This window comes from Puma concolor, chromosome D3 (genome assembly GCF_028749965.1).
Source record: "Puma concolor isolate L17-30 chromosome D3, mPumCon1.1.hap2, whole genome shotgun sequence".
Classification (NCBI taxonomy): Eukaryota; Metazoa; Chordata; class Mammalia; order Carnivora; family Felidae; genus Puma; species Puma concolor.
The window spans coordinates 90,819,854-90,841,205 of record NC_141678.1 but is presented as its reverse complement, the minus strand read 5'-3'; the positions used below and the strand labels follow the sequence as shown (position 1 = coordinate 90,841,205).

At 43.8% G+C, this 21,352-nt stretch overlaps 1 protein-coding gene across 2 annotated transcripts in view; it reads right to left on the bottom strand.

Annotated features, from left to right (window-relative positions):
- ZNF407 (zinc finger protein 407) overlaps positions 1–21,352 on the bottom strand; it is a 458,246-nt gene that overhangs the window by 135,384 nt on the left and 301,510 nt on the right. For both annotated transcript variants that reach the window (XM_025931398.2, XM_086683227.1), the window contains exon 8: positions 7,315–7,493. In XM_025931398.2, coding sequence (XP_025787183.2) covers positions 7,315–7,493 — 179 coding nt within the window. The remainder of the gene's footprint in view (positions 1–7,314; positions 7,494–21,352) is intronic.

The following is a 21,352-nucleotide window of genomic DNA, read 5'->3' as shown; positions in this document are numbered from 1 at the left end:
GAAGAGTCAGAACATTTATTCCTAAGCAGACTGAACTAAAAAATATTTTAAACTGTATAATTAGAAGGTTTTGAAACAAACTATTTCAGTATATTATTCAATAAAAGAGAGACGGCCATGAGTTGAGAGGGTCTGCTTATCAGTAACAGTGCGTTTACCGACAAGCAGCCACAAACGAGCAAGTCTCTTACTGGAAAAGGCTGGTTGACGAAAAACACTGCTTTGGCATGAATCACCCACTGACTATACAGTATGTCGGGGAGTCAGTTCTAAACTCAGGGAATCCGACAGGGCTGAGAGTGAGAAAGACAGCAAAGGGAAAAAGCCAGTGACCACAACATCAAACCTGTCCTGCAGAGAGGGACGTGGTGGACATCACCTTCCGGAAGGCACCGGAATGTGTAGACAGGAGTTAGAAAGGAACAAAGACATTTAGCAGCAGTTAAGAAAAACAGTAAATTAACCCATGGGTGATGTCTGAGGTTAAAGAATCAAACTGCTGAACTGTTAATTATTTTAGGAAGTCTTTTGTTAGTAGTGAAATATCAGGAGACTGGAAAACAAGGAATCCAGTCTGAAGGTTAAAAAGAAAGAGGGTAGAGGCTGAAAATTATAGAGCTGCTAGTCTAACATCTATATTAGGAAATAAATTTGAGATGATACTTATGGATGAGCTTAATGATACATTTGGAGAAGTACAATTTAATAGGAGTGAGTCAGCATGGATTTACCAAAGGCAATCATGTCAGAAAAAATTTCGTTCCTTTTTAGGTTGAAGTAATAATTGGTTTATGTAAGGAGAACCAATGAGAAACTGTCAGGATTTTCTAAGATTTTTTGGACCTCTTCATAAAATGAATTATTGTACAAAATGTCATGACATGTGTCAGAGCACCAACTAACAAAAGGGGCTGAAAGTAATGGGGTTAAAAATAGAGGCCCCACAATCTGGGGAAAACTACATTCTACAAGGCTCTGTACATCAGAACGCTAATGTTTTTAATTAATGATGAAGAAAATCTTTTATATGAGAAAATCTGAATATTCCGCTAAATGAGAGGGAATGGTTAAGGTACAAAAGGCTACAGATGTTTTATCTTAACCGTGATAGATTAAGCAAAGGGGCTCCAGGGTGGAATATGAAATTCAATCTGCCTAAATATGCACTGATACACTTGGAGAGAATTAAGGAATCAGTTAAGTATAGTTTAACTGGTGCCGCATTAGTTAGCATTAGAAAGGAAAGGATTTGGAGTTTTGATAAGAGTCAAACTTTCACATTCTTATTCTTCATAACTGGGTAAGAGGAAAATGCTATGGAATGCAATTAAACAATACATGTTTTAAAGAATTAAAAAAACTGATTATCTTAAAGAATAATATGAAAATCCCACTTTGTGAAGAGAATATATCTGTGGGCTATCATATTGCACACGTCATAATCCAATGTACATTTTTAAACGATGAAGTCTTAATACATATGTAAGAACTGATGAAAATCACATCAATTTAAATATGATTTGTTTAAAAAACACCCAACAATAAGCAAAAACTAAAGGAATTAGAGACAATACCATGTCATCACTTAATGTTTAATTTCTCCTGAATAGAGAACATCACTTGATCGTTGTCTTTAACCAACATGTAAAACATTTACACACTTCAAGCCCCAGCTTCTCAGAGGAGATTTGAAGTAACACCATGGGTCTCACTGTTATGCCGCAGAGAGTGGCTGTGTCGCCACCCCCCGGCAGGGAGCGCCGCTAGAGTGGCCACGCCACCAGGATGTCCAGCGGGCGCCCAAACCCCCCCCCCCCCCCCCCCCCCCGGCAGGGAGCACCACTGCAGAACAAGCGGGCCCCGAGAGCTGCAGAGGCGTAACTGTGCATCTGTCACCTGGAGCTCAGGAGGAAAAACCCTCTCTTTGTTCTTGCTCGGCACAATCACGAGAGCTACGCGTGCTTCCCTCTACCTTCCCATGGTCTTCTCCATCCTCTTCCTCCCTGGATGTTGGAAGTATTCTGAGACACAATGACCCACGTCCGGCTGGAGGTCACTCGTACTGCAAGCACAGAGTGTGTTTAATTCCTGCTCAGGGTGCAGTGGGTGAACACCACGCTTAGTCTTGGGTAACAGATGGCAGGCGGGCAACTGCTAATACAGAGGTCAAATAAAGACCATCTTGGGGGTGAAATGGATTCCACTGAACAGAAAGAAAATGATAATGTACAGTGACAGAAAGAGTTCTGGAGACTTTTAATTTGAGGTCGATTTTGTGGGAAGTAATCTGATTGTAAAATCTCATATCAGATCTAGAACGAGTCTCTTTAGAAATATGGGAAGCAGGGGTGCCTGGGTGGCTCAGCCAGGTGAGCATCAGACTTTGGCTCAGGTCATGATCTCACGGGTCATGAGTTAGAGCCCCGTGTCGGGATCTGTGCTGACAGCTCGGTGCCTGGAGCCTGCTTTGGATTCTGTGTCTCCCTCTCTCTCTGCCCCTCCCCTACTCATTCTCTGTCTCTGTCTCTCAAAAATAAAGAAATGTTAAAAAAATTAAAAAAAAAAAAAAAGAAATACAGGGAGCAAAGAAATCCCATTAAAAATATATATATATATGTATACAGAGAAGTGCACAGCTCACAGGCGAGCTTGAGGGATTTTCTCCAATTGAGTACAATCATATCCCAACATCAGGAGTGAGAAACAGAGTATCACTATTCTGGATAGGATAGAGCGACTGTTCCTCATCCCGGTGACTGCTGCCCCCGAGGGGGAACGTACCCTGGTTCCTAACAGCACAGATTAGTTGTGGCTGGTTGTATATTTCGTAAGAAGAGGACTGCACAGCATCCACTCTTCTGTGTCTTCTGTGTCTACTGTGACTGAGAGATTTATCCATGCTGTTCCTTTCTCCTACTCTGTATGTCCTCCCTGCTGCAGAGGGTCCCAGTAGGTGAACACAGAGCCTATTACACATTCTAGTAGATGGACATTGGCTAGTTTCAGGTTTTGACTATGGTGAAGGTATCAATAATGATATAAACTATAAATACTAGAGTAAATGACTATTTCCAGTAGGTAAAATTGCCCCAGCAGGTAAAAATCCAAATGCAGCTACATGCTGCTTATAAAGAAGCTGATGTAGCTGCACTAACAGGAAACACAGAATGATGGCAAGAAGCATTACTATAGATAAAAAGGAGCATTTCTTAATTACAAGGGAATACACGTATTTTCTTTATGATACCTGGGTAAGTGTATAAAACAATCTTAAAGTTCTGAGTAGCCAGTGATAGAGCTTCAAAATATGTAAAACCAAAAGTAAAAGAATGTAAAAAAAAATGGATAAATCTACAATCATAGGACGCAACTTTACCACAGCTGACAGAGGTAGCATAAAAAATGTAAGAATATAGACAGTCTGAACAGCACGGTGAAAAAACTCAAAGTAAGTGATGTACAAGGGAGCACAGAATACAGCACCAAGCAGCTCCATTATTTACATTCCATTCTAGTATGTCTCAAACATTGACCAAAACTCACCAAATTGTGGACTTAAAGAAAGCATAGGTAAATTTCAAAGCACTGAAATAATTCAGAATCATGTTCTATAAGCACAGTAGCCAGAACCTAGAAGTCCATTTACATCACTATTTCCATAGTTAACAAACAGATGACTAGAAAAATCCCCGAGGGCCTGGAAATCAAATAATATGTATCTAAATAACCAACCTTTGTTTTAAAAATAACCACTTGTACCTGCTTTTCAAACAAAGCTATAACCAAAATTAACGCTCACATGGAGCCTTTGATTCTCTGGACTGTGACAGGAGAAATGATACCAAAATCGTTCTCCTAGTTCCCCAAAATAATTGAGAGAAGAGACACAATGACTCATCAACAGAGTCAACGGAGAAGAAAACTGAACAGCCACGGACGCCGAGCATTGCGACGTCTGCGTGTAGCTTGTGTGTCACCGGTTTTAGATCATAAGAAAACTGTGTCGCAGCCGTCACTGTCCGCATCTCACGGAGGGGGAAACTGAGACCCACCGAATTAAAACAGCATTTCCAAAGTCGTTCAACAAGGGAATGGGGACTGGCGTTCAAATCTGTCCTGCCCTGCAGGCCTGCCCTACAGACGGAAACACAGATCGCTCCTGACTTTGCTGATGAGGAAATCTGAAGCCCGGAGATGTCCGGAGATCGGCCCAGCCTTACAGACTGGCACACCGGTCTCCACCAGGGCGAACCGGTCTCCGGGGGGGCTCTGGCTGACTTCCTCATCCAATAACTGCAGCTACCTCGCAATGTACACAAAGCCGGGGAGGCACACGATCGAGGGACGGGAAAGCCTCTTTCTGCAGAACTGGTTCCCACAGAGCAACCCGGTACCTTACTTTAACATGTGCACTTCTAAATATGGTCTCAACTGAAGTTTAAACTATCCCAAATGATGCTGGGTACAGTCTTTTCTGTGGCTGCGGCTTAGTGCGTCCCTTCTAACGGTCTTTAGCTGGTTGATACACGGGGAGAGCCGAGTGGGGACCACGTGATCTTGGGGTGGTTTCAAACCCAGCCTTTTATTAAAAGAACCGCGTACTATGCTTCCCTGAACGCTGGCCTGCAAGATTCTCGACACAGGAAGGGCGCAGACGGCGCACAACACGGCCGGTGGTGTCCTCCGGGGCCGGGCCGGGCCGTCGGCCGCTCTCTCGGAGGACCGTGACGCCGCCGCAGGACCTCGACGGCACCCACCGCCCGCCGGGGGCTCACCAGCCACGGTGCCCAGTCCCACCACCACACAGTACGGAATGCGGAGCGGCAAGGGCCTGACTCGGCATCTTCTTTACACTGAGGAAGGCTCCCGTGGCGCATCCCCAGACGTACCGCAGACGGTTGACAATCACAAGGTCAAAAGGCCAGTCTACAACAGTCTACCTTTTTGAAGTTTTCTCGTAACCGAGCTAAGTCTGCCAAAGCAAAAATACCACCAAAGAGACGGTGGCCGCGCACGGGGAGGGACCGGCAACCGGCTCCCCGTACCGCCCCCGTGGGTCTGGTTTGCGAGCAACTGGGACTTGCCTAGAAAACGGCTTCTAACAGAATTATGAATGCAGACCACAAACGAGGATTACACCCGCATGAGCGTCACACACACACACACGGGAACTAGAATAATGGTTCTGAAAGCTTGTTTTACACTAGCGGTACTTCAGAACACCTCTCCAAGGCACACACAGCGTTGCTTCCGCGGCACCGGCCCGTCCTTTCTGCACAGAACGGAAGGAACGCGTGTCTCCGCTCTGCAGTCAGCTTCCGCCCCTTTCCCTGGTGTTCATCTGCAAGTTAGAAATACTTTCTTTTAGGGAAATAACCCGGTTTTCAATGTCTAACCGGCGCAGCGAGAGACGGGAGACACCGATCTCGCGCCTTGAGAAGCAGGCACAGTACTACCTTGAAAATGGTACTTTGCTGGGGCGTCTGGGGGGCTCCGCTGAGAGGAGCTCAGGTCATGATCTCACGGTTTCACGAGTTCGAGCCCCGTGTTGGGCTCTGAGCTGACAGCACGGAGCCTGCTTGGGATCCTCTCTCTCTTCGCCCCTCCCTCACCTGTGCAGTCACTGTCTCTCTCAAAATAAATAAATAAACTTTAACAAAAACGGTACTTTGTTGATGGCCCGATATCAGCGGAGGTCACTTTGCTTGGCCATCTCCCCAAGTACCTCCGTCCACAGGCAGTTCTTCTGGTCAGGGCTCATCTGAGGGAAGAATCCTTAGGTGATGAAGGCCAGCACATACTTCAACTTGACTTCATCTGTTTTTGTGACTAACGCTTTAAACTGTCCAGTCTGAAACCTTTTCAGTAACAATCTCACCAAAATGTGAGGAATGCTGACCTGTGTTTCTGTTTTTCAAAAACAGCCCCGGATACAACACAGAGAAAAAATAAGACGTTCTACCATTACCTTAAAAGGCCAATCATAGCAAACACGAATCTGAAAGAACACGGCAGCAGAAAACACAAGACCTTATAGGCAGACGTTGTCAAATGTGTTAATAATCGATCAATAAGAATATTATCCATCAAATAACTCATTAGGTTCTGTTTCTTTCCACGTACGTGTTGCCTGAGCAAAGACGGCTTAAGCGTTTTGCAAACGGGCAGGGTGTCCCATGACTTTTGCACTTTGGGCAGGGTTTGCCACAACTTTCAGACACTTCTGTCACATCTCCAGGGTCACCCCTGTGACCCACCGCCCCCTCCGCGCGGCTCTTGCTGGTCAGGCACGAAAGGTACCGAGCTAAGAGCTTCTTAGCCGTTCGCTTTTTAACTTCTTTGCCACCGTGTAGATTTACACACGAGACAGCTGACGCAAGACGGAGCGGGCCTGCCTGAGGTCACCGGGCCGGGAGGGAAAGACGTAGACAGAGTTTGCATTCGTCTCCAACTGGTCCCAGAGCGTCTGCCTAAAACACCCGCTGTATCAACTGCTACTATTTAAATACAGCACCGCTTGGGCTACATCTCAGAACTTACTCTAAATTTCCCTCGGGCAAGCACTTCCTCAAGCAGGTCCTCATACTCACGCCCATCACACCGCTGTTCCGCACAGTAAGGACTCAGCACTCAAGGGAGGCATTCTTGCTCGTCGAAACGCTGGGCTACACACAGGAATGGTCCTGCTTACCCCAGCAGCTGCTGCCATGCCCCCGACCCCCGCAGAGGGGGCTACCCGACTTCCAATCCATTTAGCAGCCACCTCTGCCGCCACCAACACGGCCCTCACACCGTGGACAAGGCCCTCCTAACTTCTGGGGAGTGAGCGACACCATGGTACCCCGTGCCAAGTCGCCCAACTCACCGTCCTCGGTCACGTCCCTCTCCAGGTACTCCTCACGAGACAGTGGTACACAGGGACAGGGCGTAACATTTCAATTCACAAACATGCTTTGAAAAAAGTTAAAAATGTTACCCATCGGTCAGAACATGAAGTTCAAACAACTACTACCATTGCAAACGTTTCACTGCCTGTCGGCTATTTGTGGTTATAACTTTACCGTCCGGGGCGGGGGGCGGGGGTGGTGGTTACTTTGTCACATCTGCTCGGCTGACACAGAACGGAAAAGACCTGTTTCCCTGGTCGAGTGGGAGGAGCCTGGAACGCGCCGTTCGTAGTCTCGAAGCAGACGCGGTCACACACTCCACCACATTAAGGTAAATGACGGGAAGGGACCAACAGCCTTCTGTTTTCATAAACGGAATGAAATCCTCCTAAAAACGCCAACTACTTTAAGGCCCCGAGCCCCTTACCAGCATGCAAGTAAGCCAGGTCCGGGTTTTCGATGTCCGGGTGCTGCTCTTTCAAGTGGTTCCGGAACTCCACGGGCACGTTCGTCCCGTAGTCACACTTGGGGCAGTTGTACATCTTGACCCCCTCGTGTTTGCCCGTGTGTAGAATGTGTTTGCGGATATTTTCAGCACAGTTGGACCTAGCAAATAAGAAAGGAAAGTAAACCGAGTTAAGGTCGAGCACCACAAACACGGACAGCGGCCAGAGCACGCATGTAGGCCTTACCAGGCACTAGTCCAAGTGCTGGACTCAGACGCGAATTTGGACTCGTGCAATTCATTAATCCCATGAGGCTGGCAGTTTTGGGGACCTTGGTGCTGATTTTTAAGTTGGCCTTTTACCTTAATTCTATGCACAACGGGAAGCACAAACTCTCAGGTTCTACGATTTTCATCTCAAATTATTCTGGTGCCACTTGAGGGCACTGAAGGAGCTTCCTTCACCCCGAGAGCACACCTTTGAGGAGGGAGGAAAGGTACAAAGGGAAGCACTCTTGCCTCCACTGAATTTAGAGCATTAAAGAAACAAAGAAGCTTTGGCTTTTACGTTCTACCAAGTGAGCCGCTTCGAAGTCAGGGTCTAAAACGGTCTGGAGACAGAGAAGCATCGGTGTGGTAAGTGCCTGTGAGTTTTCCGGGCATCACGAACCATCACTGAAAGATACAGCGAGGGCCTTGGATGCCATACGCCAACAGCCCTGAAAACAGGAAGAGATTCCTCTCACGCTGTCTGCCGACAAACCCAGCAACGTGAGGCCTGAGGCGGCTGCGTAGCGGGGAGCTGGCCTCTGCTCCCTGAAGCAAACTCTCCCACTCGCTGCTGCACCCCTCTCCACGTCTTTGCATCAGAGACGGCACACCTAGACCCTTTCTGAACACATGCACAGCCGCTTCCTTTGTCAGAACAGTAATAAAAGGAGCACCGCACGAGTTCAAGCAGGTCGGGGCGGGCTGCGCCTAACTCGAAAGAAACCAAGTATGAGGCTGGCCTCAGGTTTCCCGCAGAGCAAAATTAAGTGGCAGAAGAAAATCAAGCGATAGGATTATCAGCTTTTCTTGAGGGTACTGTCAAGGACAAAATCCTGCCGGCCGCTGTGTGAAGCGAAGGTTCTGTGACCGGCAGGGCGGGAAAATGGTAGTTGGCGCACACGCGTCTCGATGCCCGCGCGACGGTGAAGGCTGTGCACCGCCCTGACACTTCCGGGCTACAGGCGCATCGTGGACGAGCCACGGCACCGCCACGTTCGCTTTCGGGAACGCACCCTAGGAAACACTGGTGAGGAATGCAAAGAGGGTTCTGACCTCCCAACTTTCCAGTAGCTGCGTTAGCACTCACAGGTAAAGGCAACCAATGACGTTAGAAATGCAGAGACCCGGAAAATACACTATCTGTTCACTCACGAGGAGGGGGCATGGAAGAGAACCATGAAAGCAAGGCACAGTCCATGCCAATGGCCTCAGGAAGAGCACTCCCCAAACGGGACAGGGACACCCTTTCCTGGAGAGGGCAGATGAAGCGGAAATGCAAATACTGTCCTCGTGAATGAACAGTCACCCTGCACTGTCACAACAGTCTTGTAACTGGATCCAAAGTATTCCTCTGGAAGAGCTGGGCCGCCCCCCCTCCCATCCCCCGGCAGAGTAAGTCATCAATTGCGCATGCCCAGCTGTGTGTATTCAGAAAGACTGAATCAGAGCGATCCCTCTATAGCTAGACTCGAAACACCTCAAAATGTTAATGCAGCTATACAGCAATGCCCACTTCTGTTTTCCAAATATACTTTAATTATATATTAACATTTACATTAAAAAATATTTATGGGGCACCTTGGGGGCTCAGGTGGTTAAGTCTCTGACTCCTGATTTTGGCTCAGGTCATGATCTCATGGTTCATGGGACCAAGCCCTGCATCGGGCTCTGGGCTGATAGCCCAGAGTCTGCTTGGGATTCTCTCTCTCCCTCTCTCTCTGCCCCTCCCCTGCTCACACTCTGTCTCTTCCTCTCTCTCTAAAAATAAACAAACATATAAGAAATATTTACAATAACAGCAAACACCTTTAAACATAAGAAAAACTGGAACAACAGATATTTTTCAGTTATTTTCAGCTTTGCCTTCGGCAAGGGCTCTGGCAAGCTTTATGTTAAGTTTCTCTTAAAATCAGACTAACTGTAAGTTTGTGAAAATATGCACATACAGCTAACCTCTTTCTTGCCACTACTGAATCACCAAACTTGCTGTTTATATAAATCCCTAGAGCTAATTAATAATCACAGTATTCGGTAAAGAATGAATAAATACTGAATGTGCTCCCTGCTCTCTCACTGACCTGCTCCTTTGAGGGTATCACAGGTCTCCTGGAGGCAGAGACAGTGAGAGATTCTCCTAGAGATTTTTTACTAGAGAAGGAAGGGGCCATCGGGAGATGGGCTGACTATCAAAGGTCGCAGCTAGAAAGTGGTTAAGACCTCCTTCCTTATATATTTACATATCAAAGATACTAGACAAGTTCTAAGAAGAGGGTGGGGTTGTGGAGTCTCTTAATCCTATAAATGTCCTTGGGCTAAGAGCTCTGCATCCTGGGGACACAAGTAACACAGGAAAACATCTGAAGGTGGATGAAACACATGTCCACTTTTATCATTAAAAGGAAAAGGACCATTTTTTGGATTCCCTGATGAGCTGAGTGAACTGTTCCAAATTACTCCCTTAATTCTACAGACCTCCCCTTTGTTTTCCATGGCACCGCAGACACCCCCTCAATTCACCAATGTTTACTCACACCAGGGAGTGAGAACAAAAAGCTCCCACTGTACTTAGTTAGTACTGTTATTTGAACTTCCCACTCTTTGGTGCCACCTACATTACTTCCTTATGGAAAAAGCTAGGCATTAAGAATCATCTGAGACAATCCTGATCAAGTGAGGAAATGAGAATTACCAAAACCCACTAACTTCAACACACAATGCACACTTAGGTACAAGAGAATATAAAGCAATGAACCGTCATCTTCAGTGAAGGTCTTAGATGACATGGAAAACAGAGTATTTTGTTTTCAGGAAGGGTGTGTCTTGGGCAAAAATAAACTAACACCTCTTAGGACCTAAAGAGCATGAGAAAGGTAACAATCAGGAGACTGATGATGAACAAGCATAGGAGGGGAGGGGAGAATTTTAAAAGGTGAAAGCCTTTTTATTTAAAAATAGACAAAACAAGAAATGGTGTGGAGCTTGGTACCTTATCATGTATTAAGGACTATTTCGTGCACATATATTTACATATACACATATTTTTTTATACTATATATACCATTCATATGTTTTATGCATAAGACATCTATACATGTATTTTTATAATTTTATGCTTTATACACAAACAGGTAAGACACATTAAATACATGATCACAAGAAAATAAAATAGGAAATGTCTGCCTGTAAAAGATACAATTTTATGCATTTCATGGATGACAGGGTATTTATACGCAATCAAAATCTGTTCTTCTGCATTTAATGTTATGCAATATTAAACTTTTTAAAATACTGGGACAGGGGAGCCTGGGTGGCTCAGTCAGTTGAGTGTCTGACTCTTGATTTTGGCTCAGGTCATGATGTCACAGTTGGTGGGATCGAACCCCACATCGGGCTCTGCACTGACACTGTGGAGCCTACTTGGGATCCAATCTCTCCCTCTCTCTCAGAATAAACACTAAACAAATAAAATAAAATACTGGGACAAAAATGAGCCTTTCCCACCTGCAAAATCAAACTACTCCAATCAAAGCCTAAGAAGCAAAAGCTATGACATATTATGTCAATACCATTTAAAGCAGAATACCTGCAGTAAGTAAGGACAAACTTTGATCCCTGCACTTGAGAGCACGACAGAACACACTGTTGCGTGAGTAATACTCTGCGTTCGCACTATGAACATGGAGTAATGTCACACAATTTGGTGAACAACAGAGACCAGACACCTTCTGCTAAGTAATTCTGAATGTTACTCAGCCTGAAAATGATCATCCTTCCCCAAAACAGAATTTACGAGTAGTAATTAGAATGGGAAAATGAAGTGGGGCTAATCAAAGATGGGACGTAGGGGAGAAGGAAGGATGTTCTAAGATATTATTTCTAATAGTGTCATGTGTAAATCGCCAGGCATTCCAGCGGTTAAGCCCACCGGGCATACACTAATCAGAAGTGAGTGACTGAATAATGTCTTCACTTTGACGCCCCTGATAAACAGCTTATTTTTGTCCCTTGTTCATAGATTGGAGGACTTAATATTATTAAGATGGCAATACTCCCCAAACTGCTGTACAGATTTAATGCACTCCCTGTCAAAAGCTCAGCTGGATTTTTTACAGAAATCGAAATGCGATCCTAAAGTTCACACAGAAATGCACAGGGCCTAGAAGAGTCAATACAGTCTCAAAAAAGATCTAAGTTGGAAGACTCACACTTTGCCAGCTCAAAAGTCACAGTAGTCAAGACAGGCTGGTACAAGAGAAACGACAGATAAAGGGACTCAGCCCAGTTCCACCAGTACGGGGATTCAGGACGCGTGCAGGAAGTGCTGGGACCACCACCGGCAGGCACCGTGTTAGTGGGAAAGTTATAAGGAAATTTAGACTTAGATTTTGGAATAGGACATGATGAAAATCTCGAGGCAGCTTACTATACATCCGTGAAGACATTAAAGTATGATGTGTTATGTAAAATACAAGCTGGGCAACAGCAAAACGACCAAAATGGGAACGCATTTTAAGGCTTCTTAAATTACCTTACAAAGGAAATATTTTATTCAGTTCGAAGGCAATGCTTTTCAAAATAATAAGCAGAACATCAAAAGCGCTTCTAGATCTCTGCAAAATTATTTCTTAGTACGACTTACTAACTCACTACCTATTAACCCCCCCAAAAAACACATAAAGTTAAATTTATGTTACATTTAACCTAAGGAAAAGGAAACTTGAAAAAAATTCTACAGAATTTTTTCCTCTTTTGATGTATGTTATTTTGGTTATTAAAATGAAAAGCACCAGTGAGGTTGTGGAACAAACATCCATTGCAAACAAAAAGTCTAACAACGGGTATATACAATAAAAGTGCCTCCTACCACGGCCCCACTCTGCCTTGATAACTCCTTCTCCCCCAGGGAGATACAGTTTATAATTTCTGAGCCATCTTTTGGGAGAATTAAAAACGACTTTTTCAAGCCACAGATATACTCTCTACCCTCCTGGTATATAAACTTGCTGCCCTAACATAAGTCCGCGTCTTGCTTACCTCACCTAGCAACACAGCTTGGGGTCTTTCCACACCAGCATGAGAGAGCCCCCCACCCCCCACCCGATGCTACCTTCCACCCTCCCTACGACTCGCTCCCTTTCTTCTCTGCCTTCTTTTTCTCTTCTAATGGCCATGCAGTATTCCACATTATGAACACAGCATACTCTGTTTCAGTGGTGCTCTACGGACGGGCATTTAGGTTGTTTCCAATCACTTGTTCGTATCAACAAGGTTGCAATGAATAATCTCGTAAGACACTTTCGATTTCTCAGGATGCCCAGTGGAAGTGTTTCAAGCATCAGCGGGCATATGGTTTCATAATTTTGACCAATTCTGCCAAACTGCCCTCCAGAGAAGTTGTAGCAATTTACACTTCTACCAGCAACGTTTGAGAGATCCTGTTTCTGCACATTCTTGCCAATGAAGTGTGTTTCCAAACGTTCAAGTTTTGCCAATTTGGTAGGAGAAAAAAACTCCAGCTCACTGGAGTCTCATTTTTTTTAGGTTTTACTTTACATTTCTCTTATAATGAACGAGGTTAAGTACCTTCAAATATCGAAATGCCATACGTATTCTTTTTCATGCAATGTTTTCTTATTTTGATCTGCCTTTTTTTTTTTAGTGTGATTAGTCATTTTCTTATACATTAAGGAGATTGACTGCCTAGGACAGAAGCTGCAAGTAGTTTTTCCTTAGTTTCCCTTTTCTTCTTTTGACTTTGCTAATGGAAAAGCAGAAGTTTTTAAACTGTGTTCTCGGACTTCCTCATTTGGAAGTTATAAAAGAAGTGTCCCAAATTTGTTCTAGGACCTGTATAGTTGCATGACCTCACATTAAGTACCAGATCCGTTTCGAAACCATCCTAGAGCGTGGTGCACAGGGCAGATCCAGACTGCTCGCTGGACCTGCCGGTACCATTCATGAATAGTACATCTTTCCCCCACTGACCTGAAATGCCATCTTGCTAACACCTTTATTTGTTCCAAGCAAATTCTGGACTTTCGATTATGGTGAGCTGGCCAGTCTGTGCACGTGCCAATCTTTTCACTAAGCCAGGCTGCAGCAGGCTCACATCCGGTAGAGCTCGCTCATCCTTTTGCCTCCTAGATCACAGCTTGCCAGCCAGGCTATCAGGGAGGCAGTCATGAGGCTGTGGTCTTCAGCAGGTGTAGCAAACACCTTGAGTTAATATAGAACCGGAGAGACCTGGGCCAGTAATAAATTAATAGCCCTGACGCAATTGAGTATTTTCCATGTATTTACTAATATGTACTGATAATATGATCTTTCTGATAAAGAAGCCGAAACAGAGAGAGTGGCCCGGATGCCGTGTGCGAAAGTGTGTGGAGAGTGCCTGCACACGGAGATCCTAGATAAATCTGGGTTTTCTGTTTCCCCAGGGAAGCTATACATCCGCCTCAAGACTCCCAAATTCTCTTGTGTGAAATTGATGATGGTCCTAATCTTTTGGTAACAATCTGGCATGTTACATATGTGAACTGACATAAAAAATTCTGGAAGTTCTACTTAAAGAAACATGTCAGTTTTGCTTAACACCTTGATTCCCAAACTTTCTGACCACGGAGAACTCTTTTTGTTTGATGGGAATAATATATGTATTTCATAAGGCTGTCAGGAGAATTAAAGTAAATCACATTAAACGTATTCAGAAAACACAGTAGGTACTCAATTCTTTTTTTATTACTGCTGCTAGCCTTTCTATTAAACGCAAGACAGTGCAACTATCAGGGTCATTATTAGCAATTTTCTTACTGTATATGAAAAGTAATTTCAATTCATCTGAATAAAAGCAGAGTCTCAAAATAGTTATATAGTGTATATATTTGTACACACTGAGAAGTGAAATTTCTTCTTCCACCTGCTTTGGAATATAGTCTTTCAACTCCTATCCTTGAAAATAATTACTCTGTAGTTAAGTTTTATGTATTGGAACAAGTGCATCAATACTGTGCACTACAGTACTTATTTAAAATTTCAGTGGAAAGAGTTTCTACTATCTTTATAAGAGTAGTTTAAAATGACTAAGGAAAAATCCAAAGAAAGTATTTATGTAAATCAAACTTAAGAAGTTAATCATGTATTTTTTTAACCAGTAGTATTTAATTATAAACTTACTGGGCAAAAAACCAGTCTGAGCAAAACAAGATGATCTCTGGGGGAGAGGACAGAAAGCTACCGAGTCACTGCAGTTTGGAGGAATGTGCTCCAGTGCACAAGCTCAGGGACCGCTTCACAGTGCCCGTGACACGGCCCAAGGTACACAGTCCCCCACTGCTTATGTTCTCACGGAAGGGCCCGTAAGGAAAGAGCGTGATAATTTTAGACTGCAGAACATTTGTGCTGCTTAAATTTAAAATTGGTGAGAAGTTATAAGAATAAAGATTTTCATATTCCTTTGCCTAAAATGAAACATTTTATCGATGATGTTTAGCAAATGAATGTCATTTGGAGTGTTAAACCAAATACATCACCAGAAGAGAAGGCACAAAGATCCATGTATATAAGGGATAAAAATGTCATTTTGGATCAATAAGGAAATGATGGGTTTTTTATAATCAATGGTGTTGAGTCAACTGCCTTCTGTATGGGGAAAAACAAATTAGATTTCTATGGCCTTAACTGTGTAAAAATAAATGCCATTTGGATTTTAAGATTAACATAAGCAAACTAAATTATAAAAGTGCTAGAAGAAAATACCAGAAAATATTTTTATAATCTTGGTTGGAAAGAGCATTCCTAAATTTTAAAACCCAAATGCTACAAAAAGATGCAGCAAAATACTCTTCATAAAAGTTAAAACTGCTACATGGCATAATACATTATAAAGTTAAAAAACAAGTCAAAGAAATGGAGAGAATATATGCAACATATATAAAAACAAATGATTAATACTACAAAATGAGTAACTATGATTAATAAGAAATAAAGATAAGTATCTCAAAACATGAACGAAGAGCAACAAAACTAAAAGGCAACCAACAGAACAGGAAAAGATATTTGCAAATGACATATCAGACAAAGGGCTAGTATCCAAAATCTATAAAGAGCACACCAAACTCCACACCTGAGAAACAAATAATCCAGTGAAGAAATGGGCAGAAAACACGAATAGACACTTCTCTAAAGACATCCAGATGGCCAACAGGCACATGAAAAGATGCTCAACGTTGCTCCTCATCAGGGAAATACAAATCAAAACCACACTCAGATACCACCTCACGCCAGTCAGAATGGCTAAAATGAACAAATCAGGAGACTGTAGATGCTGGCGAGGTTGTGGAGAAACGGGAACTCTCTGGCACTGCTGGTGGGAGTGCAAACTGGTGCAGCCACTCTGGAAAACAGTGTGGAGGTTCCTCAAAAAATTAAAAATAGATCCACCATATAACCCAGCAAGAGCACTGCTAGAATTGACCCAAGGGATACAGGAGGGCTGATGCACAGGGGCACTTGTACCCCAATGTTTATAGCAGCACTTTCAACAATAGCCAAATTATGGGAAGAGCCTAAATGTCCATCAACTGACGAATGGATAAAGAAACTGTGGTTTATATACACCATGGAATACTACGTGGCAATGAGAAAGAATGAAATATGGCCTTTTGTAGCAACGTGGATGGAACTGGGGAGTGTTATGCTAAGTGGAATAAGTCATACAGAGAAAGACAGATACCATATGTTTTCACTCTTATGTGGATCCTGAGAAACTTCCATGGAGGAGGGGAAGGGGAAAAAAAAAAGTTAGAGAGGGAGACAGCCAAACCATAAGAGACTCTTAAAAACTGAGAATAAACTGAGGGTAGATGGGGGGTGGGAGGGAGGGGAGGGTGGGTGATGGGCACTGAGGAGGGCACCTGTTGGGATGAGCACTGGGTGTTGTATGGAAACCAATTTGAAAACAAATTTCATATTTAAAAAAAAAGAAATCCATAATGGGGGATCTATAAAAGGTTATGTAAGCATTAAAACATAATCAATGATTCTAGTAGCCAAGGAAATAGAAATTAAAGCCTAATGTAACAGAAGGGCAAAATTTAAGAAGACTGGCAACGTTAGTTGTTGGTAAGGGAGACGAATATCACTGGTGACCGTGTCGGCAAAGGCTTTTGGAAGATGCCTGAGGATTGCCTAAAAAATTAAGATATAGGGGCGCCTGGGTGGCGCAGTCGGTTAAGCGTCCGACTTCAGCCAGGTCACGATCTCGCGGTCCGGGAGTTCGAGCCCTGCGTCAGGCTCTGGGCTGATGGCTCAGAGCCTGGAGCCTGTTTCCGATTCTGTGTCTCCCTCTCTCTCTGCCCCTCCCCCGTTCATGCTCTGTCTCTCTCTGTCGCAAAAATAAATAAACGTTGAAAAAAAAAATTAAAAATTAAGATATACACACACACACACATGCACACACACACACACACACACACACACACACACACACACTCTTGGATTTAGGAATTCAATTTCTAGAAATTAGCCCCAAAGAGAGAATTGTTAAGCCATTATTTATAACACCTAAACACTAGGAAAAATTTAAAGTGGATATCTGTTAGCAGAGGAACGGATCATTACTTTACGGTGATCCACACTGTGGGATTCAACACGGCTGACAGGTAAGTTAACTTGTGAGCGTGCTGGCCAGAGTAGGAGCCGGGACCCCCCCAGAGCTTCATGGTAGCCAACTTCACCCTGGCAGAGCACTGGGCAGATAGAGCCTGACTGCAGTGAAAGAGAGGGTCTTCCCTAACCATTGCTTCGTGGTGTCGGAACAAGGCAAGAGGCCTGGACTGCCCGAGCACAGCCCTGAACACGCACCCATGAAGAATGGCACTCGCCCAGTGGTGCAGCTGAGAAGCTCCACAGTCAAAGGGCCAGGACTCTCCCAGCCCAATGCCCAACACCATGAACTCCAAGTGTTGCCGCAGGGTACAGGAGGCCTGGATGTGGGCAGGGACCATGGCCACACACTGCACTGTGACTTTTTCCTGGCGAGTGTTGTTGAAAAAGGCCCAGTGTGTATGCTGTTCATCATTCACCCTTATTTGTTGGACAAAAGCCATCAAGTAAAATGAGGCAGACCTTATGTCCCACCATGGAAAATTTTCCAAGACATAGTATTAAGTCAAAACAAAAATAAGGCAAGTCCCAGAAAAATCACATACATGGCTCCTTCCAGCTTCTTAAATTCTATATACATAGTCATATAGATATATAAATGCATGAAATGGATAGAAGAAGGATGGCCAGCAAACTATTCATGGTGATTATCTTTACGGAGAAGTTTCCAAGTCAGGAAACTTGTATGTTTGCTTAGCGTATTTTTGGATTACTTGGATGATTCACGAGAGTATCTTCTAAGTTTTATTCATGTAAAGCATATATGATCAGAGCACGTATCTTAAAAACAAGTGGATTGTGCAGTATTGTATCAAACGTAAATGTTGTAAACAATAAGCAGTATAGCGGACATAAGCTGAGAATGGACATGGAAATCTCTAAATGCAAAGTTTCTCCTATTTACATAGGACATTTCAAACTGACGAATCATGTAAAGATTTAAGTAGGGTAAGTCAAGTTTTAAGGGTAATCACTTGGATTACCAAACAGAATATTATAATAAGAACAGGGAAGTAGGAGGGGTATAGTGGAAAACAGGGTAATTGAGCTAACTTTTGGATATGGTACAACAGCCAGATGCTGTGCATAAACAAAGAGAGGAATCAGCAAAGTACTTAGGTTATCTCCAGCAGGACCAAAATATGAGCGCTTACAGGTAGTTATCTCAGGGAAACGGGGTGCAGTAGGAAGACGCTGACTTTTCAAGTGACAGGGTTGAAACAGTAAAAATAACGTAAAATGGTAAGTTTTATGGGTATTTAAGTAAAATACGTATTTAAAAATAATGGCATGTTTAATTACTTACAAAATTATCCAAAGCCTCTTTCTTTGTTGTTGGTTTTTGATAAGATAAAAAGAGTTTATAGATATCACAAGTAATCACGAAATACAATGTCCTGAATTTTTCCTACAAATTTTAATGGGATAGTTTCTGAATCACCTCGCTTTAAATTCTACGAACTTTTTCATTTTTCCCATTAACTAACTGGTGGTTTCTATGGATAATTCGTACCAGATCACCTATATTCATGACTTTCCACTGTTCATAAATCCCAATTCTTCGAAATCAATTGCTATGGCCACAAGAATTCATGTACATTTTCTCTATTTCTCAGTTATAATTATGTTAGCATTTGCTGTGTGATATAAGGCGATGTGCATCATCTGACGCTACAACAGAGCCACATGTTCTAAGAAAAATGAATTTGGGGGCGCCTGGGTGGCTCAGTCAGTTAAGCACCAACTTTGGCTCAGGTCATGATCTTGTGGTTCATGATTTCGAGCCCCATGCCGGGCTCTGTACTGACAGCTCAGAGCCTGGAGCCTGCTTTGGATTCTGTGTCTCCCTGTCTTTCTGCACCTCTCCCCTGCTTGTGCGCGCATGCTCTGTCTCAAAATAAAATAAACATTAAAAAAAATTGAAAAGAATCTGTAGGTTAGCACAAAAATGGATGAAAGCTGATGCATTACTGACCATCTCGCACTACTCCTGAGCAGATAGACGTGTGCAGGTTCCAGGTTATAACCCTGCCCAGTATTCACAACCACGTTCCGAGAGAAGCTAGGACACTAACACGTGCTCGTGGGGAAAGGTGCCCAACGTCAGCCACAGTAGCAGCCTACGTGTGACCCGCAGGGGGCCTCTGTATGTACGTTTGCACAGCGGGGGCTGGTCTAGAAGCCATGGGAACAAGGCCCGCCTTCCAGACCCGCTCCCTGGAAGGCACTTTCAGAACAGAAGTCACGGATGCCCAATTACTGCTTTAGTTCATATGGAAAGTGTACAGTTACAAGAAAAATCTATTTTTTACCTGTATTGACTTATTATTTTCAAAATGAATGTATTCAACATATATTTAATTTTGTGCCTACCTCACACAAAAAAAGAAACATAAAGATGAAACACTTTGTTTCTGCCCTCAAAGACAATACAATTTGACAGAGGAATCACGTATATCAATAGCCATAACTCAAGGCTGTGCTTCGTGATATGAAACTTAACTCCGAACAGCGTTTAAAATCTCACCTGTCCACTGCTGCACCCTCCCCCCTCCTTCAGTGGCATCTTTAATTGATAATGGCCTAAAATCACCTCGCTTTCCACACTATTCAAAATGTTCTACTGATTTCACCTGATTGCGTGCACACTTCCGTATGGACACAGCACCACCTGTGCCACCAGGCCCGTCACGCAAAGACTTTTGTCTCCCACTAACACTGCTACTCGTGTTCCCAAGAGCAGGCACGACCTCCCACCCACTCTTCAATGTGCATGGTCCCACGGTCACGTCCAATTACATCACTTCTCCGTTCAATCTGCTCAAGGTATCTACAACCAGGAAGGGGAAGAGTTGGCTTTAAACCTAACAACCTCCTTCCCGCCTTCCACTCTACTGGAGAACAATGAAAATCCCAAGGAAGAAAATGGTAGGAAGCGACACTGAACTCTGTTAGAATCCCAAATTATTTGTTAGCATTTAACACCTCAAGAATAGTCCCCTCACATGCCCTGTTAAGTGAGAAGGAGACAGGCCTAAATGTGCGGCCAGACTTGGTCTGTCCTCCGTGTCATACGGAGGGGGGAGGGCCCGCCAGTAAGGGCGGGCCCTGAGGAACCTTGATTTCTCCTTGACTCTTCTTCAGATCAGAGAGAAAGAATACGTTTCATTAACTGTTTCAATCCTTAATATTACCTGCTGTGTTGCCGGGTAGGAAAGGAGGGAACTTCTACAGCAGGCGCTCCGTGAGACTTCAATGTGCTGTTCATTAGGAGTCTAACAGGGGCGGACACGGGGAACACCGTAGAGCGTGTTCCTCAAACTTATTTGGCCACAAAAACACATTTTCTAGGCTGAGCTAACAATACGGCTTGAAGATCGTGACTTGCGAAAATCAAAATGTCAAATTAGCCCTACAAATGGTTCCACCTCCTTCCACTAATCTTCTGCCTGGCTGGCGGACGTTCTCTGCAGTGTGGTCCTGCCGCTCTGCTTGTACTGGACCTTCGAGAAACACAGCCCCCACCCCACTCTTCATCTCTTGGCATTTATTTCCTCACAGGATGCGTTTTACTCTTTCCTTTTGTTCACCAGCTAAGCTTGGCCAAGTGAAATGCTGTAAAACCAGGAAAGTCATGTGGATGAGAAGCCTTCTGAGAGAAAGGATGTGTACTAAGGGAGAACAGGAAAGTGGGGCCCGGCCATCTTTCTAGGTCCACACAATCACCGGACTCGTACTATGAGACAGGCCAAGGTGGCAAAACAGAGTACAGAGACACGTTCACAAAGGGGCCCGAAATACTGGCACCTGAAATAAGTCACCTGTTAAAAAAAAAAACGCTACTTTACAAATCACGTTACACACACACACACACACACACACACACACACACACACACACAATTTACTGGAAAGTTTATAGTTGAAAACTTTTTCAAATTTGAGGTGATATAAGTAAAATTTCACTGAACCAAAAATGTTCCACACTACTTCTGATACTCTAGGCCAGAGCTTGGTTTTGCTTGGCACAATCTAATAATGTTAAAGAGAAGAATAAAAAGACTCGATTTAAAACACCAACAAGTTCC